At 40.6% G+C, this 24,847-nt stretch overlaps 1 protein-coding gene across 3 annotated transcripts in view; it reads left to right on the top strand.

Annotated features, from left to right (window-relative positions):
* Positions 1–24,847, top strand: part of kiaa1109 (KIAA1109 ortholog) — a 433,731-nt gene that overhangs the window by 102,538 nt on the left and 306,346 nt on the right. For all 3 annotated transcript variants that reach the window (XM_072256106.1, XM_072256108.1, XM_072256107.1), the window contains exon 16: positions 21,187–21,342. In XM_072256106.1, coding sequence (XP_072112207.1) covers positions 21,187–21,342 — 156 coding nt within the window. The remainder of the gene's footprint in view (positions 1–21,186; positions 21,343–24,847) is intronic.

Genomic DNA, 24,847 nt, shown 5'->3' on the forward strand with positions numbered 1-24,847 from the left:
GTGTTGAATCTGTGAAATTTGTTGCCATAGGTAGCTGTAGAAGCCACATCATTGAGTATATTTAAGGCAGAGGTTGATAGATTCTTGATTAGTCAGGGCATGAAGGGATATGGGAAGAAGGCAGGAGATAGGGACTGAGATGAAATGATGGAGCAGACTTGATGAACTAAATGGTCTAATCCTGCTCCTATGTTTTATGGTCTTATGGTCTCTGAAATATCCAATGATATTAGTTGAAAGTTACTTGAAAGGATGATATAATTTCATCATTGGTCAGCGTATCTGTTTTCATCATCACCATTTGCTGTTCACTCTTAACCAACAATTGCGAGAGCTCCTTGATGTTGCTCCAAACCATTGCAGCAGTGTTAAATATGTTTATACAAATGCAAGTTGGGATAGTGATATGGCCAATAGACTTGCAGTTTCAGGAAAGAATAACTGTTTGCATGTCTATGTTGATAATAGAAAAATCTACATTGCAAGAAAGCATCATACACATCAAAGGAGTAAAGCAATGCTATTAATTAAATCAGGAAATGAGTCACTTTCATCTTTCAAGCAACTGAGTCTTTAAATATATTAATATTTTGAACTGTATTAACAGTTTCTTCCTGTGACACCATTATTCTGAATATATCCAATGCTATTTTGATCTAGTATTCATCATACAAAGCAATTAAGAAAACTACAGCCATTTTTCTGAACATTAACAAACTACAATATTGCTTGAATAAAGTATCTTTGGTTACTTCAGGATAGTGCAGGAAGAGAGCCATCTAGTAGTTTAATTTGCTCAGATGCCTGAAATGGAAAGGTTAATAAATGTATTCTGATACACATTATTATGAGGATGTCACGAGAGTGAGTATGCTTTCCATCACTGAGGCTTTTAAGCGATTTTTTTTAATTTGAAGAATACATCTGATGATGCTCTGAACACATCATCAGTGATTCAACCTGGGGTCAGCAGGTGTTTCGGGTCTTTCAACATCAGACAGACTCACCCAGACAACCCAGCCTTCGTTGATCAAGCCATGACTTGTGTTCAGGTAGCATGTGCTGTGGATCCCCATGGACTTGCTCTTTGCATCCAGAACCATTTTGAGGCTTTCTCTGCTGGCTTGGTGATGTTGCTGATAGCTCTCTGCTTGCTTGTACCAGCAATGTCCAATGCAGTGAGGGCTCTGTGAAGGGACCGTCTGATGAAACTCCGGCAGCCCAGTTCAACGGGCATATACTTTGCCTTCCATTCATGCCTCCGACAGTTGCTGACTAGTTCTTTGTTTCTGGCAAGCTTCCTCTCATGGGCCTCGTCGAGGCGCTCCTCCCACGGCACTGTCAGCTCCAGCAAGGTGATGTGTTTTGCTGTCTCTGAGACCACAAGGATGTCTGGTCTCAAGGTGGTCTTGATGATGTGCTGTGGGAACTTTAGTTGTTTCTCCAGGCTAGTTGTCAGTAGATTCCAGGATCCCCATGGGTAGCTTTACTCTTGCTTCTGGTTGCTCTTCTGCTCTCACAAAGGTGATAGTTTGATTGCAGGATTGAGCTCATTTGGTGTTACAGATTTTTAAGAAGATTGCTTCCATGAGGGTCTTCAATACCTGGTCATGTCTCCAGTGGTATTGGCCTTCTCTAAGAGCTTTCGTGGAGCAGCTCAAGATGTGCTCAAAGGTTCCTCTCCTGGAACACATGAAAGAGTCTGGAGCGTCAATCTTCCCCAGCTGTGCTGGTTGGATGGACTGGGCAAGATGTAATGTACCACCTGGACAAGGAACCTGATTCAGTGTGTCTTTACTCGCCATAGATCAGTCAATGTCACTCTACTTTCCGTGCCTGCTCCACCTGGTCCATGCTCCTTGCTGCTTCATGCCCACTTTGGTGTTACACGGCTGCTCTCACTTCCTCCTGGATAAGCTTACGCTTTTCCCTCCCATTATCCATGTCGTACCTACGGACTGGGAAGCTTTCCAGGCCAGCTCTTTCTCAGTCACCATTCCCACCAGGACATAGAGGCACAGCCGTGATTCAGCCTGCTGCATGGCCTCTTCCGCTCTCCACTTTCTCCCGGTCTTAATAATGTCCCATGCCTGAGCCACCTTTGGGTCACTGGACTTCCTATACTGCATCACCTCTCTTGCTCTTGTCACCTTGAACTCTTCATCCAAGGATTTCAAGGGCAGCCACAGCTTTGTGTTCTTTCCATAGAGGGTGATGTTGCTAAGAGCCCTGGGCAATTCCAGCCACCTCTGGTGAAAACTGCTGACCTTTCTCTCTAGGTTCTCAACAGTAGAAATTGGAACTCCGTATACCAGCAATGGGCAAAGAATCCTTGGTAGGCTGCCGTGCTGGTATATCCGTGCTTTGAACTTGTCAGGTAGTCCTGACCTGGCTGGTTTCAACCAGCCCTCCAGCTCCTGACAGGTTATCTGGATTGATAGTGTGTCTTTCAGGTTGTAGTAGAGCACCTTGCCAAGGCTGTTCACTGGCATTTCAGAGACAGTTGGAAGCAGAATCTGTCGGTGCCTCTGCCCTTCCTCAACACCAATGACCTTCATTTTGTGGCCATGAACCTCATCCGTGGCCAGTCGATGAGCTTCTCCATCCTTTGCAGAATCCCCCTAGTTCCAGCTGCGGTCTCTATGGTGACTGTCAGGTCATTGATGAAAGCTCTAATTGGTGGTTGCCATACACCAGACTTGGAGCAGGGGTTGTGGCACTCTGGTTTGGCAGACTTTGAAATCATATTCATTGCAAGGGCAAGATGGTCATAGAGATGATAGAGGCTGTGATGGTTCCGATCTACAGCCTGTCCCACTCCTTTGTAGCTTGGTCTGATGAGACTCTCATTCTGAAATGGTTATAATAAACCATGCTTGTCCATGGTTGTCTGCAGCAGCTTGTGGGGGATTAATCCATGGGCATTGACCATTCAAGCCAGAGTACTGCCAGGTCTCCTCTATTCTTCTGCACCTCTCAAATGAGTTGGGCCACCATTCCTTTTGCATAGATGTATTGATGTAGCCATTGTTGGAGAGGGAAGCTGTCAGCTGGCTTGTGACAATGCTGAAAAAGTTCTTTCCTTTGACCCTGAGCAAGGAGATGTTCCTGAACCTGTCGAAGTTTGTGGAGTCTTCTTCCTTTGGGATCTCCACTGCTTAGCTGCTTTCTTGTCCTCCAAATGACTCTCAGTATCCTCCAGTCATTAAGCAATCAGGACAGTGCTTATAGACTTTGTATAGGACTTCACTTGGTCCAGTTGCAGAGCTGGACCTTGACCTCCTCACCACATCTTTCAGTTCTTTCAGGAGTGGTTCCCTGCTTTCAAATTCAGTGCTGTGTGGAGGTGGATCTATTAAGATGCTACAGTGACCCAGATCTCTTCCTTTGGCGTCACTGTAAGTGGTCTAGATATGTAGGTCTAGTTTCTCCTTGGAGCACACCAAGGTTCCATTTAGCACCTGCCCCAGTAGTCGTTTGGTGACCTCTTGGCTCTCTCCTTGCGGCATCTTCTATACCACTCCACTCAGCTCTGCACATGGTCATAAGCCTTTCCTGAGGATGCTATGCAGCTCTGCCAGAGGTAGTTGCTGCTTCTCACTGACTTTCCTCTATCGGCTTTTCAGGGACTTCAACTCCTGTCGGATTTTGTAGTTCTTGCCCACGCTCTGGTTCATAGTGTATTGTGTTCTGGCTGGCTTCTGTTCCACTACACCAAACAGTTCTTCAGCAAAGTTGACTATGATTGTTGTCATTGCCTGCAGTCGTCTTTTGGCATCTCCCTTTGTTATCACGTACAACATCCTTTCAATATCCTAATCAAACTGCCCCCAGACTCATTTCGCAGGCCTATGGCCACTTTGTTCGAACTTTCTGAGATCTTCTGCCTATATGGGTTTACTGCAGTACATGGAGGTTTTGGGGACCGTGGGGTGACTCTGGGCCTGCTTCCTCCTGCATCTCACCAGGTGGTCTTCCTGTGCAATGTGTTGCAGCTTCTCCCACTGTACATCTCATCTGAACCTTCAAGGCTTGGTTGTTCTTGCAGATCTTCCCACAGATGCATCAGCATCAGTTTTCCTTTTCCGTGGTTCGTTAACCATGGATCAGTCAGGTTGGGGTGCTCATCCTTCCCACCCCCCCACCCCCCTCGGGCTTTTAACATCTCTGCATTATAATGATGCAGTTCAGATTGTTATTTGTACTTCACCATGAGCCACAATAGGCTGCTTTATGTTTACTTTTGCAACTTGCTCTGATTATATCTCTTACTTGCTAGTTTTCAGCACAAGTCTTTATCGGGATGTGTCATAGTGTCAGTAAGATAAATTATAAAGCAAAATTTCAAATGCAGTTTATAAATAAATTTCAAATTAAGCACAAGATGTACCTAGAAATTCTAGGGTCTAACGAATGGGAATTTAGCATTGGGACAATGAATCTGTTCTGCTGTTCGTTGAGACTTTGACTGATGTGTTACCAAGCTCTATGTAATAATGAGTAACATGGTTGTACCTCAGCCTACCTGTTGCAGGTGCATCTGGCCATAACTGCACAGGTAGTGGTGGGCACTGCAGTCTGTGAGGTTGGAGGGGAGAAACAAAATTCTATTTTCACAAACAAAATTCTCTTTTCATTTTGAGAATAGTGTAGTAATATGTAGCACTACTGTTGCACTAAATAGGATAGGCTTAGGACGTGTTTGGCAGATCAAAGTGTGTACAGATCATGAGGCAGCCTGCTATATCCCTTCCTCTCCCATTACAATTACTCATTGCTCTCGTGTTGAGTGCAGAATGACATGCTGAGAAACAATAGGCATATCTTAAAATGAGGTGCCAGTGGTAAGAAACTGTAGCATGAGACAAGTGCCTTAAAGAGCTAAACAACCAATAGATCCGATCACATCCTCACAATCCCATCACATCATCTTGTAGTGGTGCTGGGCAATAAACAGGATTAAGGGACTCAATCTTACTACCTCAAGAATGGGCCCATAGATGAGGCTGAAACTTTCACAACTGTCTTCATCCAGAAGTGTTTAGTGTATGATCCAATGTGACTTCCGATTATGATCCTCACTGACACAGAAGCTAGTGCTCAGCAAATTTGGTTCACTCTTTGTGATATCTATGGAACTTGACAACACCTTGGTCGTAATGCGAATATATATACTTTATCCAAGTTTCTCTCTTTTTTCCCAGCTTTTGTTTCCTTTGACTTTCAAGGCTATTTACTGACACCGTCTACACCCCACCCCCTCCACCCACCATAAACAATTTTGCCTTTTCCTTCTGATTCTGTTGTGAAGTTGGTTGGGAATGCAGCCAACATAATTAAAGTCCCCTCCCATCCCAGGCATTCTCTCTTCACTCTCCTTCTATCACGTAGAAGCTTGAGAACACATACCACCAGGTTCAAGAGAAGCTTCTATCTCATTCTTATCAGACTCTTGAATAGACATGAACTGATCTGTTTGTCTACCATGTCATGACCCTTGTACCTTGTATGTCAACCCACACTGTACTTTCTCTATGATGATAACACTATATTCTCCCACTGATCTTCTTTCATACTTGCATATGGAATAATCTGCCTGGATGGCATGCAGAGTTTTTTTTTACTGTAACTGGTACAAGTGACAATAACTCAGTTACCAATTACCAATCATCTTCCTGGGGTTAAGTTAGCTTAAATACTCTCCAGTGGCATCAGTCAACAACCTGCAGGGTTATTGATCCCACCTTGTAATCCTTGTACAGCTCTTACCACCTGCAGAACTGTTCAGTATTCCAAGAATTTAAAGCCTTCGATTTTCAATCATCTCTTCGGTCATGTACTCGTTTGCACTATCCTCCTCGTTCTGGATTTGCTTGAAATTGTAACCTTAGACAGTCCATTTACTTTTAACACCTCCCCCTCACTTAAAGAAGACCCTTCCATGCCGGTATTTTCAGCTGCTCAGTGACATCTTTAACCCTGACATCTGGGAGGCAAAATACTCTATCCTGAGATGGTCATCCTTTTCAGCAGACAAATACCTATTTTCCTTTCTTGCCTATTTAATTATCTCTTAATGACACACTCCTGTACACCCTGGGAAAGGTTTCACTGCTAACATAATTATCTTTCTGTAGAAGCAGTGTTTAGGTTATGGTTAGAGATAATGGGTGCTTTGGAATGTGAGCTGGGTCTTTTGTTCGGCGGGAGATGGAGAGCGAAGATGCTGGAGAGAACTGGTTATAGGATACAATCCATTGGGGAGATCATGATTCGGTGGAGCCAGCCGCCGAGATTGACTGAAGATTGGTGAATTGAGCTCCAACTGGTGCACATTTGACTGTTTAATTATAATGGGCCCTTTTTGTTCTTTCTTTACTAACCCTTTAGTTGAGATTCATAAATATAATTTCTTTAATTGTATGCAGTATGTTGTCTGTTGTTTCTTGGCACTGAGTTGGAACAGGGTAGCGAATTACACAGCATCCACAGAAACTGAGGTTTGGGGTGGGAGAACCATCTCAATCTCACGGGTTTGGCAGGCTGCGTCTTCCGTAGACTTACGCAGCCAAGGAAACCAGCAGGGTTTCATGCACTTCTCTGTACATCTGAGTCAACCATACTCCAATGGGTTTTACTTTGGCTCACTGTTCCCTCTAAGCTGAGCAGGTGCATGGCTGCTTGCTCCCACACACAGAGTGCAGTCATACACTTGTGTTGAAAAGGAGGAAAATACAATTGAATTTTGTTCTGCAGTTCTTCCAGGTAGTTTTCAATAAGACTCAGACTCTCTGATATCCTTCCTCACTCTCAAGCCCAAGCAGCAGTTGAAACATTTTTAAAGTATTCCATAGGATGAATGCTCATATTATTTTTGTACAAGAAACTCATGTCTGGAAAGAGGATAATCAACGTTTCTTTAGATTTTGGAGGGGCAACAGTATCATGCGAATTCACAAGCTAAAGTAAAAGGCGTTTCTATATTTATAGATTCGTCAATTTCATTTACGCACTATGAGACAATTTCAGATTCTAATGGCAGATTTTTGTTGATTACTGGCTTGCTATTTAACAAAAAAGTTGCTATGTTCAATGTTTATGCCCCAAATGTTGACTGTCCTGATTTTTTAAAGAATCTCCTCACATCTCTTCCCAACTTAAATGACTATATGCTGATTATGGGTGGTGATTTTAATTGTTGTTTAAGTCCTTTGATAGATAGATCCAAGTTTAATCAAGCACTTCCGAATAAATCGGCTACCCTTATTAACTCTTTTATGATCGACTCTGGAACCTCAGAAATTTAGAGATTCTTGTATCCGAATGACAAAGAGTTCTCTTTTTTTTCACATGTACATCAGCACTATTCAAGAATTGACTACTTTCTTATTGACTCTCGATTAATTCCTTTTGCTACGGGTTGTGAATATGATTCTATTGCTGTTTCTGACCATGCACCGTTGAAATTATTTATTAACTTGAGGGATATATCTACTAATTCTAGACAATGGTGATTTAATATCTCTTTGCTTCAAGATTCCGATTTCGTTAGGTTTATTGATGAACAGATTAAGTTTTTCTTTACAACGAATTCCACGGATGATATTTCCATTGGGATCCTCTGGGATACTTTTAAAGCATATATTCGTGGACAAATTATTTCATACACTGCTGGACCAAAAAAGTGAACTAATAAGGGAATACTTAAACTGGTTGACAAGATTAAAGAAGTTGATAAGAAATATTCTATAGCTCCTAATCAAGAACTTTATAAACAGAGAGTTGAACTTCAAATGGAACATAACCTATTATCATCTTCAATTGAAAGACAGTTAATCAAAAATAAGAGTCAATTTTATATACATGGTGATAAAACTGGGAAACTTTTAGCTAATCAATTGAAATCGGCCTCGGTTAAACGACAGATTCTTAAAATTCGTAAACAAGATGGCACTTTGACAGTTCACCATGACAAGGTTAATAAATCCTTTCAAGAATTTTATACCTCCCTTTATCAATCAGAATTTCCTGATGACTCCACTATAGTGCATGAATTTTTTAAGAAATTGAATATTCCAAAATTATCATCTAATGAACGTTCAAAACTAGATGTACCTATTACAGTAGAGGAAATAAAGAATGCTATTTTTTCAATGAATTCAGGTAAAGCACCTGGTCCAGATGGATTTACAGTAGAATTTAAAAAATTTTTCTCAACTACACTAACTCCTTGGCTATGTAGTGTTTTTAGGGATGCAGTTTCAATAGGTAAATTACCACAATCTTTCTATCGAGCTTCTATTTCCCTAATTCTTAAAAAAGATAAGGATCCTACTGAATGTGCATCTTATAGGCCTATATCTCTGCTGAATGTCGATTCTAAGATTTTTTCTAAAATATTCACAACGAGATTGGAGAATGTATTACCCCAAATTATTTCTGCTGATCAAACTGGATTTATTAAAAACCGTTACTCTTTTTTTAATATTAGGAGATTAATGAATATCCTTTATACGCCTTCACCCAAAATTCCTGAATGTGTCATTTCATTGGATGCTGAAAAAGCTTTTGATAGATTTGAATGGGTATATTTATTCAATACCCTTGAGAAATTTAATTTTAGTCCGATATTCATTTCCTGGATTAAACTGATATATTTTACCCCTTTGGCCTCGGTATTTACTAACAACCAAAGATCCCCTTTTTTTCATTTATTCCGTGGTACTGGGCAGGGTTGCCCTCTTAGTCCATTACTATTTGATATTGCTTTGGAACCGCTAGCTATTGCCATTCGTGGCTCCCCTAATATATTTGGTATTACCCGTGGAAATGAGACTCATAAATTATCACTATATGCAGATGATCTACTATTATATATTTCTAACACAGGAAAATCTATTCCGGCAGTATTAACTTTGCTTGCTCAGTTTAGTAGCTTTTCTGGTTATAAACTGAACCTAAGTAAGAGTGAACTCTTTCCATTAAATATGCAGGTTCCTATTTATAGAAATTCTCCATTTAGACTGATTACTGATTATTTTACTTATTTGGGAGTTAATTACCAAGAAACATAAGGATCTACTCAATTTCAACCTTTTACCATTAATTAATCAGGTTAAACAACTAATTACTAAATGGTCCCCTTTGTCTCTATCATTGATTGGCCGTATTAATGCTTTTAAAATAATTATTTTACCCAAATTTTAATATTTATTTCAAGCGAGACCGATTTTTATTCCTAAATCTTTTTTTGATACTATTGACTCTCAAGTTTCTTCTTGTATATGGCAAAATAGAAATCCCAGATTAAGTAAAAAATACTTACAGAAATTTAAGAAAGAGGATGGTTTGGCATTGCCTGTCCTAAGATTTTACTACTGGGCAATTAATATCCGATACTTAATATTTTGGACACAAGATTGGAATATAACTCCAAGCCCACATTGGGTAAACCTTGAAGGCCATTCTGTACAAGGGTTTTCTTTAGCCTCTATTTTAGGAACTTCATTGCCTTTTGCACTATCTAAATTGAATAAACAAATTTTCAACCCTATAGTTAAACATACATTGCAAATATGGTTTCAATTTCGTAAATTTTTTGACCTGAATGAATTTATGTTATCAAGTCCTATTATATCTAATTTTTTTTTCCAACCCTCGGTAATGGACCAAGCCTTTTTGATATGGAAAATGAAAGGCATAATATGTTTTCATGATTTATTTTTGGATAACTGCTTTATGTCTTTTGAGCAGTTATCTGAGAAATTTGATTTGCCTAGATCCTATTTTTTTAGATACTTACAAATAAGAAATTTTTTAAATATTACGTTGCCTACCTTTCCAACTTCAAATCCTTCAGGCATTCTTGATAAAATTTTAGGTTTTAATCCTTTGCAGAAGGGATCAATAGCAATAATTTATGATATAATTATGAAATTACAGCCAGATATATCTGATAAAATCAAAAATGAATGGGAAAGGGAACTTCAACTTTCCCTACCTACAGAGAAATGGGATAAAATTTTTCAATTAGTTAGTACTTCTTCTATATGTGCTAAACATACTTTAATACAATTTAAAGTAGTACACAGAGCTCATATGTCCAAAGATAAACTAGCTCGTTTTTATTCCTATATAAACCCTGCTTGTGACAGATGTCACTCTGAAGTGGCTTCTTTAACTCATATGTTTTGGTCCTGTCCTCTTTTGGAAAATATTGGAAAGACATTTTTGATATTATTTCAACAGTTCTATGCTTCGATTTAAAACCCCATCCTATTACGGCAATCTTTGGATTGCCAATGATAGAACATAGATCTTTATCTTCTTCAGCCTCTCGAATGATAGTTTTTGTTACTTTAATGGCGAGAAGATCTATTTTGTTGAACTGGAAGGAAATTAATCCTCCAACTCCTTTCCAATGGTTTTCTCAAACCATATTAAGTTTAAATTTAGAAAAAATTAGAAGTGATATTTTTGACCCTTCGGTTAAATTTGAAGATACCTGGAAACCTTTTATGCAACATTTTCATATGATGTAATCTGACCTTTCCGAATCTTTTTTCTAAAATTATATGATGAGAGGAGCGGAGTTAGCGACATTATGGATCATGTCTGATACAAGTTGTTGGTCTAGCCCTGTTTTGCCTTTTTTTTTGGTTTTTTTTTTCTCTTTTTCTTTTGGGTTTTTTTTTGTTTATATATTTTTTTTCTTTTTGTTTCTTTGTTAATGTTTAATCTCATTATGAGTTTGGAAGTCTTTTATTTCTATGTTACTTAAAATTCATTTTATATATGCTGATGAACATTTTTCCAATCTCTTTGTACCAACTTTGTTACTGACTTTATAATTTTGAAAAATTAATAAAAAGATTTAAAAAGAAAAAGAAACATTTCAACATTTCCTTTTGCAACATTATTTTTTTCAAAGAATCAGTTTCCTTTTGAAGTGAAAACAGTTTTTCCAGGGCCTTGCAGAGACTTGTTCAACTGGTTCATATGATGAAAAATGTCTGCTCAGTAGGCTAGTTTCTGCAGCCATTCTTCATCTTCAAAGCACTCAGCAAAATCTGGCTTACTATTTTCTTGAAAGTACTCCTGCAATTCACCTTTCAGCTCAAACACCCTGTTGAGAACTCTTCTTCTGCTAAGCCACCGGATTTTTGTATGTAGCAGGAGATGGGTGTGCTCTTTGTCCAGGTTTTCACATAGTTTTTTAAAACATTCTTGAGTCAACAGGTCATTTTTTAATAAAGTTAACCATTTTTGTAGCACTATCCAGAACTTCTTTCATTTCATCTCCAAGAGTTTTTGACACCAGCACCTCTCTGTGAAGAAAGCAGTGTGTTGTGACAATGTCAGGATTTTCTTTTTTTAATAACAACAACAGCAAAGCAGCAGGCCAGCAGCTGAGTCACGGTGTGTAAAAATTCCTTCTTTAGAATGAAAATTTCCCTCCAATTTTACAGCGGTAGAATTTGTTTGCTCTCATAAGTCAGTAGGCAGCGTGTAAGGGGAAGTTGGGGGAGGTAAGTTTGGGGGGGGGGGTGGTGAAGAGAGGCTGACATCACAGCCCAAGTTGGGTGAGTCCACTTAATGCTTAGAAAACACACTTCACGCTCCTCATTGGCTGACCGTCCTCCTCTCTGTGCAATACAGCACTCACCAATTATTAACAGCCTCCCCTATCTCACGTCAAAAACTGAGAATAAATACAGTCTTACTGTGCACTTCCTTACTGGGCTGGGAGATCTCTAGCGAGATTGCAAATGGGCTGCTTGGTCAATGCCCACCACTGTGAACGCTAACATCGAGCGTTGTGCGATGTTCAAAAAACTATGTCTAGTTTTTTTAATCGCGATCTTTCACAAAAACCTGGTTGAGAAACCCTGGTCTAGGGTGTAAGAAATATCCTGGATTTCAAACATGAGACATTGTGCATTCTATTTGTCCTGCCATAATTCTGTTTATCAGAAGAAGAAAACCAATTATTATTCTGGGTTGACAGTTTCTTGACTTTAGGCTTTTTGATTGACTTAATCAATTGCATAATTGTTCATGTCAACCTTTTTAAATACCAAGCAACATCTCTTCCCTACTTTATTTACCAAATAAGTCCTACCTACTTACTCAATTATCAAATAGCAAATACCCTACTTACCAAATTATTTTTCTCACTGGTCCTTAAATTCCTAAATGAAGGGGGGATGTCTAATTTTGATGGCATCGGAAGGTATTCTCAAACATTATTTGGAGAGGTTTTTTTGCAGGTAAAGGAATGTCCTTCAAGAAGGAAGCTTTTTAAAGGAAGAGTTCTGGGCCAATATGTTTCTATTAGAGTGAATGGCAAGGCAAGTTGGATTCAGGAATATGGGTTGATGAGGGATATTGAGTGTCTGTATGGTCAGGAAAAAGGAGGCAGGTGTTTAGTATAGGTAGCTGGGAACAGTGAAATTTCTTGAAGAGTAAGGGATATATGTTGATACTTGAAGAGGACATTAGGAGGACAAAAAGGGGCCATGAGATAATCCTGGCAAATAAGAGAAGGGAGATTCCTAAAAGATTTTACAAGCAAATAAAAGACAAAGAGATGATTAGAAAGAGAGTAGGTTCCCTTCAGGAACAATGCGTTGTACTATGTGTGGAGGCAGAGGAAACGGGGAAAATTCTCGAAAAAATTCTACTTGTCTATGTCTTTCTTGTCCAATACAAGGGTAAATCCCTGGGCCTTGACCAGTTGTATCCTAAGATGTTATGGGAAACAAGAAAGAAGATTGTTGGAGCCCGAACTTTGTTAGCCGCAGCTGAAGTGCTGAAAGGCTGAAGGATAGTTACTGTTGCATCTGCATATGAGAAGAACTGGAGGGATAAGTCGGGGAACAACAGGCCAGAGAGCTTTTCAGAGGGTGGTAATGGAAGTCAGATGTTGGTGGTGTGCTGCAGAGATCGCGGCTGGGTTCTCTGTTGTTACTTACAGTGCATATAAAAAAAATCCCCCCCCACCCCCGGAAGTTTTCATGTTTTAGTGTTGACAACATTGAACCACGGTGGATTGACTTTGAATTTTTTTGACACTGATCAGCAGAAAAAGATTCTTTTGTGTTAAAGTGAAAACAGATCTCTGCAAAGTAACCTAAATTAATTATAAAAATAAAACACAAAATAATTGATTGTATTAGTATTCACCCTCTTTAACATGACACACCAGATCATCACTGGTACAGCCAATTGGTTTTAGAAGTCACATAATTAGTTAAATGGAGATCACCTGTGTGTAGTCAAGGTGTTTCCATTGATAATAGTAAAAATACACCTGTATCTGGAAGGTCCGACTGCTGGAGAGTCAGTATCCTGAAAAAAGCTACACCATGAAAACGAACACTCCAAGCAACTCTTCAAAAAGACTATTGAAAAGCATAAGTCAGGAGGTGGATGCAAGAACATTTTCTAGTCACTGAATATCCTTTGGAGTACAGTTAAGTCAATCATCAAGAAATGGAAGGAAAATGGCACAGCTGTAAATCTGCCTAGAGCAGGCCGCCCTCAAAAACTGAGTTACTGTACAAGAAGGGGATTAGTGAGGGAGGCCACCAAGAGACCTATGACAACTCTGGAGGAGTTACAAGCTTCAGTGGATGAGGTTGGAAAGACTGCACGTACGACAACTGTTGTCCGGGTGCTTCACCAGTTGTGGCTTTATAGGAGAGTGACAAAGAGAAAGCCACTATTGGGGAAAAAACCTCACATGCAATCTTGGATAGAGTTTGCCAGAAGGCATGTGGGAGACTCTGAAGTCAGCTGGAAGAGGTTCTGTGGTCTGATGAAAGCAAAATTGAGCTTTTTAGCCATCAGACTAAACACTGTTTGTTGTAAGCCAGCCACTGCACATCATCAAAAACACACCATCCCTGCAGTGGAGCATGGTGGTGGCTGCAATATGCTGGAGATGATCTGGTGATGCTTCACTGCAGCAGGCCCTGGAAAGCTTCTGAAGATTGTGGGTAAAATGATTACAGGAAAATATGGAGAAATCCTGGAGGAAAACCTGATGCAGTCTGCAAGAGAACTGTGATTTGGGAGAAGGTTTGTTTTCCAGCAAGACAATAACCCCAAGCATAAAGCCAAAGCTGCACAGGAATGGCTTAAAAACAACAAAGTTGATGCCCTGGAGAGGCCAAGTCAGAGTCCACTCCTCAATTCAATTGAGAATTTGTGGTTGGATTTGAAAAGAGCTGCTCACTCGTGATCCCCATGCGATCTGACAAGAGCTTGAGCAGCTTTGTAAAGAATAGAGAAAAATTGCAGTATCCAGATGTGCAAAGCTGATAAGACCTATCCACACAGACTCAAGGCTGTAATTCCTGCCAAAGTTGCATCTACTAAATACGGACTTGAAGGGGGTGAATACTTTAGCAATCAATTTTCTGTTTTATAATTGTAATTAGATCTGTTTTCACTTTGACACGAAAGAGTCATTAGTGTTGATCAGTTTCAAAAAAAGCCAAGTTAAATCCACTGTGATTTGATGTTGTAAAACAATAAAACATGAAAACTTCTAAGCAGAGCGGGGGGGCAGTGAGGTGAATACTTTTCAAAGGCACAGTATTTGTATAAATGATTTGCATGGGAATATAAGGGACATGGTTAGTATGGGTGCATCACAACTGGTGGTATTATGGCTCGTAAAGAAGTTTAAATTCACAACAGGATACTGATCACTGGGAAAGTGACCGAGAAATGGCAGATGGAATTTAACTCGCGTGTATAAGGTGATGCATTTTGGAAAGCTAAACCAGCCCCTTAAGTGCATAATGACTGCCCTAGGAAGTGTTAATGAACAGTAAAACTTAGAGGTACAAGTCCATACTGCCCTGAAACTGGCAACACAGATAAACATGGTGGTGAGGAAGGAGTCAGGTGTCATGTTACACCCTTGTTTAAGGTCAGACATGGAGTACAATGCACTGTTTTGGTTGCCACACCACATGAAAGATGATTAAGCTAGACAGGATGCAGAAGAGGTTCATAAGGATATAACCTGGATTAGCGTGCTTGAGTTATAAGGAGAGATTGGATAGGCTGGGTCAGTTTCAGTGCAGCAGAGGAAATAGGTGACATGATCGAAGTATATAAAATAATGGGAAGGGTAGATAGTCTGTTTTCCATAGTAAGAGTATTTAATGCTAGAAGTCATAGTTTAAGATGAGAAGAGGAAGTTTATATGGCAAGTTGAGGGGGAGAATTTTTCACACAAAATAGTTGGTATTAAGAATGAGAACCAGAAGATGCATTTGGATGACAGAGATACAGAGGGATATGGAATTAATCCAGATGTGGGATTATTGTGGCTGTGCTTTCCATGATGGCTGGCATGAATGTTATGGGCCTTGTGTTTCTAAGCTGTACAGCACTGACCGAGTTCCTGTCTTTGACACTCTACATAAATTAAACTGTATTGAAGCTGTATGATACAAGCTATTGTCTATCTTTGTTATCGGTAAATTTCAAAGATAGATTAGAATGTCATAGGTTAATATTTACAAATAAAAAAGAATCTATGCTCTATCCTTCTCAGTATCTCTACTTCAGATGCTCTATCAATTTTATAGTCAAGCCAATAAATTGCCATGATTATTAAGAGCTGTGCGCAGTCTGTACACAGCTCAGAATAATATCCATAGTTTGTGCGGATCAGAATTAACATCTCCTCGCTGATAATCAAACTGGCACACCTCAAGGATGCGTGCTTAGCTCTTTCTACACTCTACTGTGTGGCTGGGCACAGCTCAAACACCATCTATAAATTTGCCAACAATTCAGCTATTGTAAGCAGAATTTCAGATGGTGACATGGAGACATACAGCAGCGAGATTGATCAGATGGTTGAGCGGTGTCACAACAAGAACCTTGCACTGAACGTCAGTGAGACCAAGAAACTTCAAGAAGGGGAAGTTGATGGGACACACACTAGTTCTCATTGACAGACCATCACTGGATAGGGTGAGCAGTTTCAAATTCCTGGGTGTCAACATCAATGAAGATCAATCCTGCGCCCAGCATATTGGTGTAGTTACAAAGAAGGCACAACAATAGCTCTATTTCATCAGGAATTTGAGGAGATTTGGTATGTCATTAAAGACACTTGCAGAGTTTTACAGATGGACTATGGAGAGCATTTTAATTGATTGCATCACCATCTAGTATGGAGGAGCCACTGCACAAGATCAGAAAAAACTGCAGAAAGTTGTAAACTCAAGCGAGTTCCATCATGGTGACTGTCCTCTCCAGCATCGAGGATGCCTTCAAAAGCTGATGCCTCAAAAAGGCAGCATCCATCATTAAGGGTCCCTAGCACCCAGGACATGACCTCTGCTCATTGCTGCCATCAAGAAAGAGGTACAGGAGCCTGAAGACATACATTTAACATTTCAAGAATAGCTTCCTCCCCTCCGCTGTCAGATTTCAGAATGGACAGCGAGTCCATGAACACTACCAAACGATTTTTTCCCTCTATTTTTGCACTACTTTAATTTTTTAATATATGCTTATTGTAATTTATAGTTTTTTATTATTATGTATTGCAATGTACTACCACAAAACATCAAATTTCATAATATATGCCAGTGATATTAAATTTGATTCTGAGTTTTAACCTGTTAAGAATATTTTTGAGGGACTTTATTGTACTCTTCCTGAAAATCCATTGATGTCATAACTCCTGTGCTAGAAACATAGAAAAACCTACAGCACAATACAGGCCCTTCGGCCCACAAAGTTGTGCCGAACATGTCCCTAGCTTAGTAATTACTAGGGTTACCCACAGCCCTCTATTTTTCTAACCTCCATGTACCTATCCAAACGCCTCTTAAAAGACCCTATCGTATCTGCCTCCACCACCATTGCTGGCAGCCCATTCCACGCAGTCACCACTCTCTGCATTAAAAAAAACTTACCCCTGACATCTCCTCTGTACCTACTCCCAAGCACCTTAAACCTGTGCCCCCTTGTGGCAGCCATTTCAGCACTGGGAAAAAGCCTCTGACTATCCACACGGCCAATGCCTCTCATCATCTTGTACACCTCTATCAGGTCACCTCTCAGCCTACGTCGCTCCAAGGAGAAAAGGCCGAGTTCACTCAACCTATTTTCAAAAGCATGCTTCCCAATCCAGGCAACATCCTTGTTCATCTCCTCTGCACCCCTTCTATGGTTTCCATGTCCTTCCTGTAGTGAGGCGACCAGAACTGAGCACAGTACTCCAAGTATGGTCTAACCAGGGTCCTATGTAGCTGCAACATTACCTCTTGGCTCCTAAATTCCATTCCACGATTGATGAAGGCCAATACACGGTAACCACAGAGTCAACCTGCACAGCTGCTTTGAGTGTCCTATGGACTCGGACCCCAAGATCCTGCTGATCCTCCACACTGCCAAGAGTCTTACCATTAATACTATATTCTGCCATCATATTTGACCAACCAAAATGAACCACTTCACTCTTATCTGGGTTGAACTCCATCTGCCACTTCTCAGCCCAGTTTTGCATCCTGTGAATGTCCTGCTGTAACCTCTGACAGCTCTCCACACTATCCACAACACCCCCAACCTTTGTGTCATCAGCAAACTTACTAACCCATCCCTCCACTTCCTTATCCAGGTCATTTTATAAAAACCACGAAGAGTAAGGGTCCCATAACAGATCCCTGAGGCGACCTCCATGCAGAATATGACCCGTCTACAACCACTCTCTGCCTTTTGTGGGCAAGCCAGTTCTGGATCCACAAAGCAATGCCCCTTTGGATCTCATGCCTCCTTACTTTTTTTAGTAAGCCTTGCATGGGGTAACTTATCAAATGCCTTACTGAGATCCATATACACTACACCTACTGGTCTTCCTTCATCAATGTGTTTAGTCACATCCTCAAAAAATTCAATCAGGCTCATAAGGCATGACCTGCCTTTTACAAACCCATGCTGACTATTCCTAATCATATTATGCCTCTCAAAATGTTCGTAAATCCTGCCTCTCAGGATTTTTTCCATCAACTTACCAACCACTGAAGTAAGACTCACTGGTCTATAATTTCCTGGGCTATCTCTACTCCCTTTCTTGAATAAGGGACCAAAATCTGTAACCCTCCAATCCTCCGGAACCTCTCCTGTCCCCATTGATGATGCAAAGATCATCGCCAGAGGCTCAGCAAGCTCCTCCCTCGCCTCCTACAGTAGCCTGGGGTACATCTCATCTGGTCCTGGCCACCTATCCAAGTTGATGCTTTCCAAAAGCTCCAGCACATCCTCTTTCTTAATATCTACATGCTCAAGCTTTTCAGTCTGCTGCAAGTCATCACGACAATCACCAAGATCCTTTTCCATAGTGAATACTGAAGTACCTCTTCATTAAGTATCTCTGCTGTTTCCTCTGGTTCCATACATACTTTCGCACTGTCACACTTGATAGGTTCTATTCTTTCACATCTTATCCTCTTGCTCTTCACATACTTGTAGAATGCCTTGGGGTTTTCTTTAATCCTGCCCGCCAAGGCCTTCTCATGGCCCCTTCTGGCTCTCCTAATTTCCTTCTTAAGCTCCTTCCTGTTAGCCTTATAATCTTCTAGATCTCTAACATTACCTAGCTCTCTGAACCTCTTGTAAGCTTTTCTTTTCTTCTTGACTAGATTTATTACAGCCTTTGTACACCACGGTTCCTGTACCCTACCATAACTTCCCTGTCTCATTGGAAAGTACCTATGCAGAACTCCACACAAATATCCCCCGTACATTTGCCAGATTTCTTCCGTACGTTTCCTTGAGAACATCTGTTTACAATTTATGCTTCCAAGTTCCTGCCTGATAGCCTAATATTTCCCCTTACTCCAGTTAAACGTTTCCCTAACTTGTCTGTTCCTATCCCTCTCCAATGCTATGGTAAAGGAGATAGAATTATGATCACTATCTCCAAAATGCTCTCCCACTGAAAGATCTGACACCTGACCAGGTTCATTTCTCAATACCAAATCAAGTACAGTCTCTCTTCTTGTAGGCTTATCTACATATTCTGTCAAGAAACGTTCCTGAACACCCCATCCAAATCCCTTGCTGTTGGGAGATGCCAGTCAATATTTGGGAAATTAAAATCTCCCATCAGGGCAACTATTATTATTACACCTTTCCAGGATCTGTTTCCCTATCTGCTCCTCGATATCCCTGTTACTGTTGAGCGGCCTATAAAAAGCACCAGTAATGTTATTGAGCCCTTCCTGTTCCTAACATCCACCCACAGAGACTCCGTAGACAATCCCTCCATGACGTCCATCTTTTCTGCAGCTGTGACACTATCTCTGTACAACAGTGCGACGCCCCCACCTCTTTTGCCTCCCTCCGTGTCCTTTCTGAAACATCTAAAACCCAGCACTTGAAGTAACAATTTCTGTCCCTGAGCCATCCAAGTCTCTGTAATGGCCACCACATCATAGCTCCAAGTACTGATCCACACTCTAAGCTCACCCGCTTTGTCCACAATACTTCTTGCGTTAAAATAGGCACATCTCAAACCGTTGGTCTGAGTGCATCCCTTCTCTATCACCTGCCTATCCTCCCTCACACACTGTCTCCATGCTCTCTCTATTTGTGAGCCAACCGCCTCTTCCCCAGTCTCTTCAGTTCAGTTCCCACCCACCAAAGTGTTCTAATTCTACACTTCAGATAATTCATGCTTCAATCTACCTTTCAACTCCTCTGCTTTTGGTTCACTGATCAATCAAAAATTTTCAAGTTGAATTGTCACTTTCCATAATTATAGACTCCAGTAATTTGATGTCCTCGTGGTGCAGCAGATAGACTTGCTGTCTCAGATCCAGAGACTTGGGATTGATTTTGAACTTGAATAGTGAATTTCAAAGGTTCAAAGGTCCAACTTAATGTCAGAGAAATGTATACAATATACATCCTGAAATGCTTTTTCTTTGCAAACATCCACAAAAACAGAGAAATGCCCCAAAGAATGAATGACAGTTAAGCGTAAAAACCCCAAAGTCCCCCCAGCTCCTCTCCTTCCCGCGCGTAAGCAGCAGCAAGCAACAATCCCCCCTCCCCCTACCGGCAAAAAAAAAGCCAGCACAGGCACCACCACGGAGCACTTAAGCATGAGCAAAGCAATAGCAAAGACACAGACTTGCAGTTACCCCAAAGACTTGGCCTTTCACCTGGCATTCGATATACTGCAGATTCTCTCTTCCCCTAATAAGGGAGAAAGGGGTGTCTCCATTTTCTCAGCGAGCGGGGAGACATCACAAATAACTCGCTGGTTTATGATGTTAAAAGTCTGTTATGTCGCTTTTGTCAAGCTCTGTGCCTGAAGGTCGCAAAGATTCCGGGTCTTTGGGCCCATAGCAGTAGATTTTTCAACTCCCCCAACGACACGCGGGTCTCCTGCCGTGACACCGACCCTCAAACCGTTCATCTCCAGAGCCCCAAGATCTTAGGCTTCCGAATTCGAGCCAGACTCTCAGCCTGTACCCCTGGAGTGCCGAACAGGCAGTCCTGAAACCTCGAGAACGGGTCCCATTCCCGCAAAGAACTGAAGTCAGCGTGTAACTCTAGGTCAGGGTCTTCAAAAGAACCCTGAAAAGGAAAAATAAAGATATTAAAGATGGAAATAGAGCTGTTTCTGAAGATGCAAGCAAAGGAGTTGCCGTTTAGCGCCATCTTAACTTCGCTCTGCCTAAATAAACGGCAGGTTTTCACAGCAAATGAATTTGGAGAAATTTGTGAAATTTGCAGGTTTTCTCTGTGACCTCATGGCTTTTGACCAGGTGCTTATTTTTTCCAACATACCAGAAGCATGTTCCTAGCTTAATTAGCTATTGTAAATTACTCCTTTGTGTAGGCAGAATGATCAAATAGTAGTTGATGGGTCTGTGAAGTGAAATGGAAGAGCTATGAGGAAATAGGAAAGGGTGAACCATGAGATTTTTTTCCCTGTTGGAGATAGCATGGACCTGAGAGGCTGAATGGTCTGCTTCTGTTTTATTAAGTAAGTGGCAGATATCAGGCTGACTTGTACATTATTTCCAAGTTTCTGTTCTTTTAAATTAATTCTGAAATAATTCTTACTATTTTTGCTAATTTCTATTTACTTTGGTAAGTTTGAATATTGTTTAACCCTTGTGCTATCTTTTTTTCAAGACTTAATACAAGATTGGGCCAGTGATAGTGCTCCAGATATCTACTCATTTGTTCCATACACTTGGAAGATGAAATTGATGTTTCATCAGTTTGAGATGATCTGGGCAGCTAATCAACACAACTGGATAGATTGCTCTACCAAACAGCAGGAAAATGGTATGAAGCCTTACAAAAAGCCCTTTCTTATTTCATTGTAGATTTATACAATTTGCCTGTAACCTTTATCAGTAGAGCTAAAATTGTATCTTGGTGTGACCCAAAGGTACTGTTAGTCTTATTTGCTGCAGCTGTTTATAATCGTTGTGAATTAATGTCACTTTTATTGGAATTCAGACTTGTTGAATGACCTGATCATTTCACCACATGACTCTAAAAGAGAAGCAGATTTATCTATTGCACCAAGAAAGCCATAGAAAATTTATATAAATTAAGTTTTAAATAAATTAGTTATTAAAAGTGGGAAACTGGTGAATTTTATTCCTTTTTACGTTTTTGTTAGTAGGAAACACAACCTTGTTAAAAAGATTGAACACTGACTGTAGAGTGGCAATCTGAGGATTGAAATAATTTTAAATTGGGCTTGTTTGATACAAAAAGCATTAGAATTGTGGTGCTGAAGACCAACCCTTTTTTTCCCTCTTCTTTGGATTACTGTTGGTAGTTATTGCAAGATGAGAAGCATTTCTGCTTGCTCTGATGTTAAGTGCTTACACATGTATTCATTTTGAGTTCTGCCAGAAAAAAATAAAATTTATATTTTACCTTCAAGCATGAGTTTGAATTTGGCACCTCTGATTTGAGAAATTCATGCATTCCACTTGTATCATAGGGCTTGGCCTTAAATCACAAAGTTTTACCCGCACCAGTTTCCCAGTTTATTCACTCTTGACAGATGGAGTTGGTCTTTAGCGGATAAATTTCCAATTGCCTGGGAATTATGACCTTCTTGATTTTAAAACTAAAAACAATTTTCTAAAAAGTCGCTTTTTCCTCTCATCTATTCTTGGGCATTAAAATTCCTCTTAATATTTTAACATTGTTCTGACATTAAATAGGTATAGTTTTGTTAAAAAATTAATCTGCTTTTGCAAATGACTGTGTTTAGAATTGTGCTGGGATCTCATGCCTACCTTTGAGGGAAGCAACATGTATTCTCAAGTATAATCTATGGCAAGTTACACAGAAAAATGTTGGCTGCTGGTGTTTGCAGGTTTTCACAGCAAATGAATTTGAAGAAACTCAGAAATGCTTGTGCCCCATATGCTCCCATATTCATAAGGGCTGTTAACAAATTTCTGCCTTTGTCTTTCTTGAGAAACCGCATTTGGTGAATCCTATTGCCTGTTAAGCTCTTCTGGAGGCCTGTGTCCACGAGTGTATTGGAAGCAATAAGTAATAACATACATCTGTTGTGTCTAAGACAAATATATTAGAAACACTACTGACAACTGGTAAAAGATAAACCTGGCTTTATTCAAACATCTGTTTGCAAAGAAAAAGTACAAGCACTTGCAATTTGCACCTGCACCCTGCATTATTTGTGTTCTAATCTTCCAGACAGCCTACCACATGTAACTTCGTAAAAAAATCATGTTAAATTTCAAGTAGACAACAGTTATTATCCTCCCCATGTAAATCCTTTCAACCACCTTCTCAAATTTGTGGGATATGATTTCCCATGCCTAAAACCAAGCTAATTATCCCTAATCAGACCTTGCTTTTCCAAATGCAAATAAGTCCTGTCCTGAATTTCTGCTGAGCTTTCCCAGCACTGATGTAAGACTCACTGACGTGATGCCCTAAAGCTCCCTGCTGCTCTTTTTAAATAAAGGCATAACGTTAGCTATATACCTGTATTCCAGTACCTTGCCTGTGGTTATCCGAGGTATAACACTGTCTGAATAGTTGTCAGCAATGTCCTCCCTTCCCTCCCATAACATCCTTGGATACATGTAGTCCAAGTCCAAGTCCAAGGATTTTTATCTACCCTTAAGCATTTCAAGATCTTTAACAGCACGTCCTTAATAACGTTGATAAATTCTGTGATATTGCAGTGCCTTCTCTTGAGATCTCTTGCTTCCCTATCCTTCGCCATGGCAAATACAGATGTCCAGTATTTATTTAAGAACTTTCCCACTTTTTTTTGGCTCCACACATAGCCACATGGATCCTTCAGGGTACTGATTCTCTCTGGCTGTCTTTTTACCCTTAATAAATTTCTAGAATCTTACAGGATTCTCTTTTAACTTTTTTTGCCAGTAGTACCCCGTGATCCCTTTTCCTCCTCATTATTTCATTCTTAAGTATGCTCCTGTGTCCTTCATACTCATAGAACATAATTGATTCCAGCTGCTTATAGAACAGAGAACATAGAATAGTACAGCACAGTACAGGCCCTTCGGTCCGCATTGTTGTGCCGACCCTCAAACCCTGCCTCCCATATAACCCCCCCCCACCTTAAATTCCTCCATCTACCTGTCTAGTAGTCTCTTAAATTTCAATAGTGTATCTGCCTCCACCACTCACTCAGGCAGTGTATTCCACGCACCACCCACTCTCTGATTAAAAAACCTTCCTCTAATATCCCCCTTGAACTTCCCACCCCTTACCTTAAAGCCATGTCCCTTTGTATTGAGCAGTGGTACCCTGGGCAAGAGGCGCTGGCTATCCACTCTATCTATTCCTCCTATTATCTTGTATACCTTTATCATGTCTCCTCTCATCCTCCTCCTCTCCAAAGAGTAACGCCCTAGCTCCCTTAATCTCTGATCATAATCCATACTCTCTTAACCGGGCAGCATCCTGTTAAGTCTCCTCTGTACCCTTTCCAATACTTCCACATTCTTCCTGTAGTGAGGCGACCAGAACTGGACACAGACTGCAAGTGTGGCCTAACCTGAGTTTTATAGAACTGCATCATTACCTCGCGACTCTTAAACTCTATCCCTCGACTTATGAAAGCTAACACCCCATAAGCTTTCTTAACTACCCTATCTACCTGTGAGACAATGCTCAGGGATCTGTGGACATGTACCCCCAGATCCCTCTGCTCCTCCACACTACCAAGTAGATCCATACTAGATCTAGTACTAGGTAATGAACCGGGTCAGGTCACAGATCTCTCAGTGGGTGAGCATCTGGGGGACAGTGACCACCGCTCCCTGGCCTTTAGCATTATCATGGAAAAGGATAGAATTAGAGAGGACAGGAAAATTTTTAATTGGGGAAGGGCAAATTATGAGGCTATAAGGCTAGAACTTGCGGGTGTGAATTGGGATGATGTTTTTGCAGGGAAATGTACTATGGACGTGTGGTCTATGTTTAGAGATCTCTTGCAGGGTGTTAGGGATAAATTTGTCCCGATGAGGAAGATAAGGAATGGTAGGGTGAAGGAACCATGGGTGACAAGTGAGGTGGAAAATCTAGTCAGGTGGAAGAAGGCAGCATACATGAGGTTTAGGAAGCAAGGATCAGATGGATCAGAGGATTATAGGGAAGCAAGAAAGGAGCTTAAGAAGGGGCTGAGAAGAGCAAGAAGGGGGCATGAGAAGGCCTTGGTGAGTAGGGTAAAGGAAAACCTCAAGGCATTCTTCAATTATGTGAAGAAGAAAAGGATGACAGGAGTGAAGGTAGGACCGATTAGAAATAAAGGTGGGAAGAT

Source organism: Mobula birostris, chromosome 4 (assembly GCF_030028105.1).
Source record: "Mobula birostris isolate sMobBir1 chromosome 4, sMobBir1.hap1, whole genome shotgun sequence".
Classification (NCBI taxonomy): Eukaryota; Metazoa; Chordata; class Chondrichthyes; order Myliobatiformes; family Myliobatidae; genus Mobula; species Mobula birostris.